The sequence below is a fragment of the Penaeus monodon genome, chromosome 3 (genome assembly GCF_015228065.2).
Source record: "Penaeus monodon isolate SGIC_2016 chromosome 3, NSTDA_Pmon_1, whole genome shotgun sequence".
NCBI lineage: Eukaryota > Metazoa > Arthropoda > Malacostraca > Decapoda > Penaeidae > Penaeus > Penaeus monodon.
In genome coordinates, this window is record NC_051388.1 from 14,378,507 (window position 1) to 14,391,006 (window position 12,500).

The 12,500-nt window shown below is 35.8% G+C and overlaps 1 protein-coding gene across 1 annotated transcript in view; it reads left to right on the top strand.

Moving 5' to 3' along the window:
• Positions 1 to 12,500, top strand: part of LOC119592174 (nucleolar protein 6-like) — a 20,771-nt gene that overhangs the window by 2,980 nt on the left and 5,291 nt on the right. Inside the window, exons 2-17 of the mRNA XM_037941000.1 lie at positions 1,045 to 1,269; positions 1,559 to 1,690; positions 1,951 to 2,067; positions 2,390 to 2,572; positions 2,990 to 3,148; positions 3,332 to 3,479; positions 4,670 to 4,833; positions 5,039 to 5,159; positions 5,268 to 5,428; positions 5,717 to 5,838; positions 6,926 to 7,199; positions 9,934 to 10,202; positions 10,405 to 10,582; positions 10,802 to 10,880; positions 11,618 to 11,769; positions 12,177 to 12,340. Coding sequence (XP_037796928.1) covers positions 1,045 to 1,269; positions 1,559 to 1,690; positions 1,951 to 2,067; positions 2,390 to 2,572; positions 2,990 to 3,148; positions 3,332 to 3,479; positions 4,670 to 4,833; positions 5,039 to 5,159; positions 5,268 to 5,428; positions 5,717 to 5,838; positions 6,926 to 7,199; positions 9,934 to 10,202; positions 10,405 to 10,582; positions 10,802 to 10,880; positions 11,618 to 11,769; positions 12,177 to 12,340 — 2,648 coding nt within the window. The remainder of the gene's footprint in view (positions 1 to 1,044; positions 1,270 to 1,558; positions 1,691 to 1,950; positions 2,068 to 2,389; positions 2,573 to 2,989; positions 3,149 to 3,331; positions 3,480 to 4,669; positions 4,834 to 5,038; positions 5,160 to 5,267; positions 5,429 to 5,716; positions 5,839 to 6,925; positions 7,200 to 9,933; positions 10,203 to 10,404; positions 10,583 to 10,801; positions 10,881 to 11,617; positions 11,770 to 12,176; positions 12,341 to 12,500) is intronic.

The window sequence follows — 12,500 nt, forward strand, 5'->3', positions numbered from 1 at the left end:
TTAAAGTCATTTCAGAATTTAAAGAAGTGAAGGGGACTACAGTCTTCAAGAATACAGATGTGGATTTCAATAAATAGATGGAATTAGTCTGTTTTTGATATTAAATATGGCTGAGGTTATCCAGTTGGTATAGCTACCTTATGTTAACATTTTGATGAGTAAGTTAACCTCTTATAGCCAGGCATGCCTATAACCGTCATGAACAATACGTTTATCATGATGGGTATGACTGTAGGCATCAGGATTTACTCTGGCAAGAAAGGGATGTTGTACACAGTGAACCCACTGGCAGAAAGGTTAGATGGTTGTGAAAAGTCACTGGAATGAGTGACATACGGAATATCTGGCACTGTCGTTGTAGTGTTAATAAAAAAGATAGTCCTTATTTATTGAAGTAATAAGACAATAGTATTAAAGTAAAACTTCTAAGCACAGTGATGATAGATAAATTTTTTGGTAAAGATACTCATAAATGCAGACTTCTCTGTGTCTGGGTGAAAGATGAGAAAAGATGATTTGATTCTGAATTACAGAGGATCAGCATTAGCTAATTGCCTACTGTGGCAGTATGAAAAATTCCTGTAATTCATGTACTTCAAGGGTGATTTACATCAAAATTACTCATCAGATTGAATTCATTTTTTTATGAGAATTTAAATAATATTAACAAAAATAGATTTTGGTAAAATAAAAATGGGTCTGGCATAACCTTTAATTAACCCTTTGCTGCCAGGTGGCATGTATGTACATGCCATGGAATGCCTGGACTATATTCCGGGTGGCATGAGCATACATGCCATGGTGCACCAGTCCTGTCTTCTGGGGGCATGTTTGGTAATGTCGTGCATGCTATGATGCCAACACGATCCCCCGGCAGTGGAACCTGGTTCACCATAAATACAGCCTGGGAGAGAGAGCTTTTGTATCAGAATCCAGCCAGCTGCATTGGGTTAAGCAATTAGAATGTATGGCACACTCATATTTATAAATATTAATTTTATTAATTTTTACAATACAATTCCAAAATGCCTTGGCTTATTATAGGTTGGTGAAGACCAGGGATCAGATGGGGAGCCTAGTTCAGAAGATGGCTTCTCGGAAGGTGATGATGTAGAGGATGAGAGTGATGGCATGGAAGATGAAGGCATTGAATATGATGAGGATGATGAAGAAGATGATGATGATGATGATGAAGGTGAAGAAGATGATGGCATGGACGAAACTGAAGAGGGGGAAAATGAAGGTGGTAAAAGAAAAATGTTAGAGCAGGTAAGTTATTCTTTTTCATGCATTACCTATGTATTCTGTATGGTAATAGATTATTTTTGATAACTACAACCAGTATTTTGCCTCTGTGTTTATAGTACAGTAATCAGGAGTATAATTAAGAAAGTCTTCTGTTTGTTATAAAATTGTTTCACAACACCATGTGGTGATAAATCTTAGAGTAGCTCACCTACTTTTCAATATACTATAATAATATACCCAAATGTTTCCATTAATTTTGCTAATTGCTTCTAAATGCAAGAATTATTGCAAGGTTTTTACTTTTCAACAGGGAGGGGGAGTAGCAAAGTCTGCAAAAAAGGATAAAGATGGCAGTAATCTATATAAGCCTCCAACTGTAGATGAATTGAACACCCTACGTGAAACTCAGATGCTCTACCATTCCAATCTGTTTCGAATGCAGGTAGGAAATTTCCATTGATACTTTTCATTTCGACAAATTTCAAATGATTTTCAGTAGTAAAAGTCCACCAGGCAAGGTAATGTTATGAGTTTGATAATTATGTCTAATATATATATGCGTGACTTGATAAAAGAAGTTTACTATTGTGATGTTATGTTATGAGTTTGATAATTATATATCAAATTTATATGCCTGGCTTGGACCTTGAATATGGTGATGTTGTTAGGTGTTTATATGTCTTCATGTATATGCTTGACTAGATGGAGGAAGTCTTAGGGGAAGTCAGCTTAAAGGCCAAGCACAGCCAGCAGCTCGAGAAGTGGATGGACCAGTTCTCGGCTTTCATCAAGTCTCTACCAGCGTCATCAAATTTTCAAGTACGTTGTAATTAATTGTTTGCTGATTTCTGAGATAGGTGCAAAGGTTTCATTTTCCTTAGAAGAATTTTTTTTATGAAACTTAGTGGTACTCTGCAGATATATAATGATTGCATTCAGCATTGTAGTTGCTGCTGCAAATTGTTCGCAGAATTATGGGATAAAAGTATATTGATTAATGTGTTTATATATCAGAAAAGAGCAAAAAAGCTAAATGGAAAGGGAAAAAAAGGAGGGAAATATCTAAAGAAAAGAGAAAAAACAGATGGGTTGTTAATATAGATAAAGGTTTCTCTCTGCTGAGCATGTCGAGATCTTTCAGCTGGATAATACAGAGTGGATGGAAATGAAAAATATTCGCAACCCCTTGCCAGACGATGTACCAAAAGTTAGTGGCACCTTTCTCTTCATGGCACCGAGAAGCATGCAGTTTATAGGATCCTTCCTCTCCAACACAGCAACAACACAGAACAGAACAGTTGATGTCATGCTAGTCTTGCCAAGGGTATGTATAGTGAAGTGTCATCTTTATGTGATTATATAGAATAGATTGGAAGGAACTTTAGTAAATATTCTTATTGTTATTCTTCATCTTTGAATACCTGAAATCTCTCTCTCTCTCTCACAAATGCACACGCATGCACGCATTATTATTATTATCATTATTATTATTTATTATTATTATTATTATTATTATTATTATTATTATTATTATTATTATTATTATTACCATTATCACGATTAATATTATCATTATCATTATCATTATTGTTATTGTTATTGTTATTTTATTATTAATGCATAGTATTATTTTATATTCAGAATTGTTATTAATTTTACTCATTATTGCTAATTATTCTTCTCACTGTGTTATATCAGTCATCTGTAAAGAAAAAAATGAAAGCCATGTTTATTCACTCAGGATTGTGTGCATGCTAACGACTGGCAAAATGGCCGATGGTTGGTAAAGCGTGCCAAATATCTGTCATGGTTGGCGGCAGAACTCAGAGAAAAATCAGAATTAGTCTCTGACTTATTGTGGGCAACACATCTAGGCTGTGAGAGCAGGCCAGTTTTACAGGTAACTTGAAACTCTGTTTTTATACTATTCTAGCTGTATCTGTTTTTGTTGGCAAGTAACTGGAGCCTTTTGATGTTGTATTTTGTAGTCACTGTATGCTAAGGTTGGGGATGGAAGATGTACTCATATATGGTCAGACACTTGACTAAGTGGATGTTACTAATTTCTTTTTTATTTTGTTAGGTGACACCTTCAGGAGGACTTGGCAAAAAGTGGAAAGTGAACTTGTTCCCAGTGCCGCCATCAGAAATGTTCAGAATAGGAAGATTTGCTCCAACCAAAGGCTGCTTACATCCAAAATTATATATGAAAGACTCTAAGGAAGATAAAGGTATTTTTTGTTATTATCAAGTCTAAGGAAGATAAAGGTATTTTTTGTTATTATCAAGTCATTTTTACACCACATTTTTTAAAACTTGGTCCACAAAATATAGATAACTGCAGTCATTATATATACACTTTCAAAAGCTAAGATATTGTAAGTTGATCTCATGTGAGTGAACAGAATACCTACTTTTTAGTACTTGGTTAACTAAGTATTGATAAATGCAGTCATTAGAACTGAAGTTATATTCCCTGTGATCATGGTGAACTGCACAATGTGTGGGAAGACCATTTCATCAGAATTGAGGAAGGCCTCTCAAAAACTGGGAGGTATTTTTCCTTTCACTTTTTCATTATGAAAGAGATGTAATTAGTGTCAACTGATTATCTAGTACCCCCACTCTTGTAGGCCTTACTGAGCCAAGTACACAATCTTGTTTCCCCTACCTCCATATTCTAGAGAATGAAATATAATGAGTGTGAAGTAGTTCTGACACTGTATGGCTTTTTCATTTAGGCAAACCCTCAATCTTTTCATCTCCCATATTCCCCACACCATTCTATTAGATATTACAATTACCTCCTGGTATGTCATCTTTTTACTATTTATAAATGTAGATACTTATCAATACATCTAAATACACATTTTATGGGTATATATGATGAAAATGTGATTTTATGTTCAAAATAATTTATCTGTAATTTTATTTGTACACAAAAGGTAACTGTGATAACTTGCTCAACTTTGTACTCAGGTGATATACTAAGTATTTGATATATGATAATGAAATATACACTTTGTGGTGTATAAAATAAAGGTCTTGAAAAGCATACAACCAAAATTTGCCTTAGTGAAGCTTGAAAATGTCAGGCCTTTTTTTGCAGTTAGGGGACAATTAACTTGGAGGGTTTGTGAGTCTAAGGGGTTAATATAGGTAGTATCATAACTTGATTTTGGATTGGAATATAGAATTTGAATGTTTTTAACACTTTATCAACTTAATATTAGAAACTGGCACCATTACATCCTTAGGATTGGTAATAATATAACTTGATCTCATGTGAGTGGATATTTTATTAAAACTTTGAACAACTTATGTATGATGATGCTTGTGTCATGTCATTGTGGTAATATGGGGTATTGTGGTATTGTATCGTCCATTGTATTTATGTTTTTTTTTTTTTTTTTTTTCATAGATGCTGAAATACCCCTGTCTCCATTTTATAATTGGGCATGTGGCATTGATATTAAAATGGAAGAACATGCACAGTTGGTGCAAGAATCCATTAGCCAAAATCTTAACGTAACCCAAGGCATTAAACTGGTCAAGATTTGGTTAGCACAAAGAAAACTTGACAAGGTAAGGTCCTTAGTTACATGTCTTTTTTTCTGTTTGCTATTTTTTATGTATGACTGTTTGAAGTGTGTTTTTTTACTTGGTAAAGGATAACATATAACAAAATTGAGTTAATATCATGAAATCACAGTAGCTGATTTTTTTTGTTCATTTATGATAAGATATTAAGTATTATTTTTTATTATGACTTGCTGTTTGATGGTTGCAGGGCATTGGGTGCATGTCCGGCCACATGGTGTCACTCTTAGTGATCCACCTCCTCTGCAAACGAAAAATAAACATCCAAATGTCTGCCTACCAGGTGTATCGCAATATAATATTGGCAATAAGTAAGTTTTATCTTATTCTTTTATTGCGAAAGTAGAAATGGAAATCTTTTTAAGGAGATATACTAATACTTGAGACATGACACTGATGTAAAATATTTGAATTCACAGGTAATTCTGACTGGACCAAAGAGGGGTTCAGCATGGGACCGACTACCTCACAGGATGCAGTACCCCTGGAAAGCTTTCACAAAATATATGATGTTGTGTTTGTTGATCCATCAGGCATGTTAAATCTTGCTGCTGCCATGTCTACCACAGACTTCTTAAGGGTGAGTTTGTATGGTTTCAAAGGTTTCAGCAATCAAGAAACAAATTTTCAATGGTGTCTTGTTTTACATAAGTAACTTTTTTATTTGAATGTAGAATTGTGAGAGATGGTATAGGAAGAAGAAAATGATATTTTCTGTTGTTGAAAGCAATATATTATGATATTCAATTAGGAATACTTGGTGTTTAATTTTCATTGTGATGTGTTCTATAGGAGTTTTTCTTACAAAAAGTATTCTTAGTAGTGATGTTATTACCAATGAAGAAATTACCATTTCATGTATTTACAGATAAAACATGAAGCTGGGCTGGCAATGAAGATCTTGGATTCCTCAGCAGCTGAGAGCTTTGAGTCACTCTTTATCAGAAAGATTGAGTTGCACCAAATGTGTGATCAGTTGGTGTCTGTACAGTAAGTAATTTGATGGTCATCTTTGATTATGCAACTTCTGTGTAGTGTTTTTCTTTGCAGCTTTAGGAAGCAAGCCCTTCATTAACCCCTTAGATCCAGTTGTGTCATGGCAGTCACATGACCAAAAATCTGGGCATTAGGCTTATGTGAGTGGCTGCTCTTCCGGGTGCACGGCTTGTAGGCTGGGTGCATAAGTACATGTATGTGCAGTGACAAGACTCTAGGCCTCCTATTTGGAATGGTATTTCCCTTTTTATGCATAAGCATGTTTAGCTTCTTTGCCATTTTCCAATGTCCATACTTGTCATTTGATCTGCATTATTCAGATGGGAATAGACTTTTATTTGCACAGACTCCATATAGTCTCTCTAAGAAATCTACAACTCGGTGCAAGAAAAAAAAAAATCTACTTTTTTTCTCTTTAGTGGTATTCGATTTTCTCTAATACAATTTACGTTGCTGGTTGTGGCACCCAGAATATGATGCTGAGCATGGAAATGATATCCACCATGGAGCCAATGCTCTTTCAGTCATGACATTACATTCCACACTCATTTATCGATGGGAATAATACAAAATCAGTCTAATCAACCTCCCAAGAGGTTTATTCTCTCATGGCAAGTGTTTCCCGTTACCCTGGGCTTTAGCTGAAATGCTCACAATGGCAAGTTCGTGTCACCCAACCTGCAGCCAGATTTTCTTGTGACAGTATGTTCATGTCACCCACCCCTCAAGCCAGTTTTTTTATGACATGATGGTCACATCATCTGGATCAAAGGGGTTAATAGTTTCAGATTTAGCTCTAAGAACTCTTTTTTGGAAAAAATAATGTGTTTGATTGATATCTTATGGAATGTTCACACGTAAATTTTACATGCATCATTTTGATTTGTACTGTGCTCTATTATGGAAAAGAGTTAAACAGTGCACCTTTTTTATTGGTTATATACAAAAAGTTTGTGTAGATCTGCAATTTCATGGATGCTATTCACTTATATTTGCATATTTCTTGGTTTTACTTTTTGTATTTATTGGTGTTTTTAACTTTTTATCTGTTTATAAGTACTACCTAAGAATTATATTCTAGGTTTGATGACTCAGATGTGAAGCGAATATTCAACTCGATAATGACAGAAACACAAGTGTGCAGACTAGACAGGATGGGTGACATGTGTAGCCCTGTCTGGTCATCAGTTCTGAAGACTTTGAGATTTGGCCTGGGTGAACGGGCCACTCTGCTTGTACCTCAGAGGATGATACCCCAGACTTGGCCCATTGATGGGTCGCGACCAGATCCCGTTTGGAAGCTAGACTTTGGTCTTGTACTTAACCCGATTGCTGCACCAGCTCTGCTGACAAAGGTAGTTATTTTGGTGAGATGACTTGTTTAGACATTATGCTTGGGTAGTTTCTTTCTCTCAGATAGATAAACAAACACACATGCACTCACAAACACACGCACACTCACAAACACACATGCACTCACAAACACACGTGCACTCACAAACACACGCACTCACAAACACACACATACAAACACACACATACAAACACATACAAACACACACACCCAAACACGCACACACAAACACACACTCACAAACACACACTCACAAACACACACATTTAAATGCACATTCACATGCACATGCAGATACACATACACATACTTATACACATACTAATACACATATTTATACACATACTTATATGCATATACATATACATACACATACACATATACATATACATATACATATACATATACATATACATATACATATACAAACACATACACATAGATATAGACACAATCAGATATATACACACATACATATATACACACACACACACACACACACACACACACACACACACACACACACACACACACACACACACACACACACACACATACATACATACATACATACATACTTGTATACATTCATACTTGTATTCATACATACTTGTGATAAGGAAGACAGCCACAGTAAGAAAATAAAGAATAAATTGTGGTATTTTGAACTCTTAACGAGTTCCTCTTCAGACGAATAATAAACAGAAATCCATTTCGGTTTATTATTCGTCTGAAGAGGAACTCGTTAAGAGTTCAAAACGTCTTGATTTATTTCCATTTATTTCTGTGGCTGTTTTCCTTACATACATACATATATACATATACATATATACATGCATACATACATATATATGCATATATACACACATACATACATACATACATGCATGCATACGTACATACATGCATACAAATGCATGTACGCACGCACACATACACATACATACATACATACATACATACATACATACATACATACAAATGTATCTACATATATATATTATATATGTATATGTACACATATATATGTATATGTATACATATATGTGTATATATGTACATATGTGGGTATGAGGCCGTGGTGGCCGAGTGGTTAGAGCATCGGACTCAAGCCTGTCACGACGGCAATCTGAGTTCGAGGGTTCGAGTCACCGGCCACGCATTGTTCCTTTAGGCAAGGAACTTCACCTCGATTGCCTACCTAGCCACTGGGTGGCCAAGCCAGCCCAAGTCAGTGCTGGTCCCAAGCCCAGGTTTATATAGGGGGTTGGCATCAGGAAGTGCATCCAGCCATAAAAGATATCTGCCAGAACCTGATCATGGCAACCCCATATAAGAATGGGATAAAGCTAAAAAATATATATATATATATATATATATATATATATATATATATATATATACATATATATATATATATATATATATATATATATATATATATATATATATATATATATATATATATATATATATATATGTGGGCCGCGGTGGTCGAATGGTTAGAGCATCGGACTCAAGACTGTCACGACGGTAATCTGAGTTCGAGGGTTCGAGTCACCGGCCAGCGCGTTGTTTCCCTTGGGCAAGGAACTTCACCTCGATTGCCTACCTATCCGCTGGGTGGCCAAGGCAGCCCACGTCAGTGCCGGGTAAATAGAGATGGTGACTCAAAAAAAAAAAAAAAAAAAAAAAAAAAAAAAAAAAAAAAAAAAAAAAACACCGGGCGGAAGGCAGTGGCGAACTACCACTCTAAATTGCCAAGAAAAATCATGGAAACCCATGATCGTCAAGGCTGTGGTGGCCGAGTGGTTGGAGCGTCGGACTCGGGACTGTTACGACGGCAATCTGAGTTCGAGGGTTCGAGTCACCGGCCGGCGCGTTGTTCCCTTGGGCAAGGAGCTTCACCTCGATTGCCTGCCTAGCCGCTGGGTGGGCGGGCCAGCCCAAGTCAGTGCTGGTCCCAAGCCCGGATAAAATAAGAGAGAATGATTACCTAAAAAGGTAACACCGGCACTCACCGTGGAAAGGAACTGGGGACCCTACCACGTACTCACTCCAGGAGCATCACAACGTGAAAACTGCAATTGAGTATCATGCTGTGACCACGGCGGCTCAGACATGAACCTACCGTTAAAAGAAGATATATATATATATATATATGTACATATATATATATATATATATATATATATATATATATATATATATATATATATATATATATATAAGTATATATATGTATATATATGTACATATATATACATATATATATATACATATTCATATATATACATACAAATGTTTTTTTTTTTTTAATGGTAGGTTCATGTTTGAGCCACCGTGTTCACAGCATGATACTTAATTGTAGTTTTCATGTTGTGATGATCTTGGAGTGAGTACGTGGTAGGGTCCCCAGTTCTTTTCCACTGTGAGTGCTTGTGTTACCTTTTAGTTAATCATTCTCTCTACTTATCTGGGCTTGGGAGCAGCACTGACTTAGGCTGGCTTGCCCACCCAGTGGCTAAATAGGCAATCGAGGTGAAGTTCCTTGCCCAAGGAACTTCATCATATCTAGGTTCGATTTACCTAAAATTATTTAAATCAGTGCACGTGCTCACATATGCAAAAAAAAATATATATATATATATCTGAATAGATCTCTATATATTTTTTCTTCTTCTTCCCCTCTTCATTTATGCAACTAAAGATAATAATTAAAATCCACATCCTAGGGCCCATCTGCAGACTCTCCTGAAGTTAAGGAATTCCAAGATTTCTGGGGCAAGAAGAGCACACTGAGGAGGTTCCAGGATGGTAGTTTCCATGAGGCCATTCTGTGGGCTGATCCCAAGGTAGCGACTGGGCAACGGCGGCTCATTCCAGGGGATGTGGTCAGGCAGGTGCTCCAACTTCATTACGGGATTCCGAGGAAGAAAGTTCTGTATGTAGCTGGTCAAATGGAAAATCTTTTGCACATGCCTGAAAGTTCCATGAAGCAAGAGTGAGTATAGATTTTTAATTGGTTATGAATAGGTGTAATGCTTATAAAGAGAAAGAGATTGATTTATTACACGGTTCAATGCATGCTCATGGAAGGAAGAAAGATTTTAGATATATTGTTTTGAATTAGAAGAGAAAGAAATGTTCTTATACATGTTAACCTTCTTTGAGTTGATTATTTATCCTTTTATCCTTTGCCTTAGATATGGAACAGGGGAAGAAGCAACTACCCTAGCCATCCAGGCCTTTGACCGCTTGGCACGTAAGTTGCGATCGCTTGAGTTACCCTTAAAGATCACCACAGTCCACTCGACATCAGAAGTAAGTCGACATGCAAGAGTGTTTCCACCTTTAGGGAAGAATGGAAAGCAGAAGTCTGAGGTAAGGATGTGCATTTTGTATTTACTCACCTTTATTACTTAGTCATGCATACATAGTGAGATGTCTTTTATTTGTTTGAAGTATTTAATGTTATTCTTCAATAAGTGAGTGTAGTATCTCTGAGGGAAGGAGATTTCCTTTTTTTCCTATTATTGTTATTAAAGTATTTATATATCATATGATTCTCTTGTGTAATTTTATCCCTTGATCTTCATGCAGAAAGTTGTTATCAGAGAAGACCACATGGAATTATCTACTGAAGATGGAGTTTGTCCATTGTTTACCTTTGCTATGAATGGTACGGATATTTTTTGCATGTGAAATTTCTGAACTGTTATTCTGATTGTTTTTTTTTAGTAAATAAATGACTTGTATATTTTTATAGTTTTATCATTGAATTAATGCTAAGGAATGGAATTTGCTCTGCAATTTCTGATCTTGAATTGCCTATTTTATTATGCAGGTAATAGTGTACAATTCTTAGCCTTTCTATAATGTTTTGGACATACTTTCTTTGGAGTTGAAATGAGAACAAGAAGGAAGTGTATGTACAGTACATGCTTTTATACTTCTACTTGAGATTCTGCAATAAAAAGAAGCACAACATTGGTTTTACCCCTTTTCACATCAGCCATCTGGCTGTAGATGTTTTATGTTATCAGTATTGTCACTCAGACATCAAGCTATCCTGTGTTTCATAATGCTAAAGCTGTACATATCTAAGAAGAGAAAATCAGGGACGGCAGATTGCCATCATTAATGATTCTGTATATTTAATTGTATCCCCTTTCACTATGATATAGTGGATATTAGAAAATATAGTTGACCAAACAAGCATTTTTGGTCATGTAAAATAAGCAAAGTCAGGGGCCAGTTAAAGTTTTCCATAATGGCTACTATTTATTAATGGAAGCCACCAGGTGCCTCTGCTTACCAAATATAACAAACTCGCCATAGTTGTTTATCTTTCTGAAATGAGATTTTTGTTTTCCACCTCTCTGTCTATCTTCACATTCATTATTTCTCCTTTTACAGTCATTGTGTTTCTGGAGATGAGTGGGAAGTGGCCTGATGATGTTCTGGCCATTCAAGCCATCAAGGCAGAATTCTACAAGCACATGTCTGACCTGCTGGAGAAGGACAATATTAGAGCAATTGTCTTCCCTCGTTTCCTGCAGGTCCTCTGGGTGGGTATGCTTTTGCTTCAGAGTTGCTTGCTTATCATTGTTAGGCTTTGAGAATTTGTCTTTCTTTACTTTTGTTGTTAGGTTTTGGTCAGTATAGTCATCATTCATTCAGTTTGATTTTCCTTGAAAATTGTTAACTATAATTGTTTGTATATTGAGATAGATTGATATAAGAATATATATATATTTGTATATATATATATATATATATATATATATATATATATATATATATATATATATATATATATATATATATATATATATATATATATATATATATATATATATATATATAATTGTTTCTTCCTTTTTTTCTTCACCAAAGGTGACTGAACATAGTGTGAAAAAGGTGTGGTGAGAATTATCCATTACAGTACATTTCTAAGACTTGTTTTATGCTACAGGAAGGCTATGTTTTTCGCATTGAGGTTTGTTACCGCCGAGAGATCTATCTACAAAGGCTGGTAGAAACTCCTGATGGAGACTGGAAGGAAAAAGACACCGAGGCTGCTATCAATCTTGAAAAGCAAATGGAAATGGTCCCCAAAATTACAACCAGTCTTGCAAGGTACATAAAACATTAGATTATAATATTAACCCTTTCCCGACGGGTAGCATTCATAGTGGCCCGGGCCTCGCTGCCGGGGGCTTATATCGTCACCCTAGCATGCGCAACCACTCATGCCAAATACCAGCATCCCTTGCCATTTCTTCATAATACTACGAGC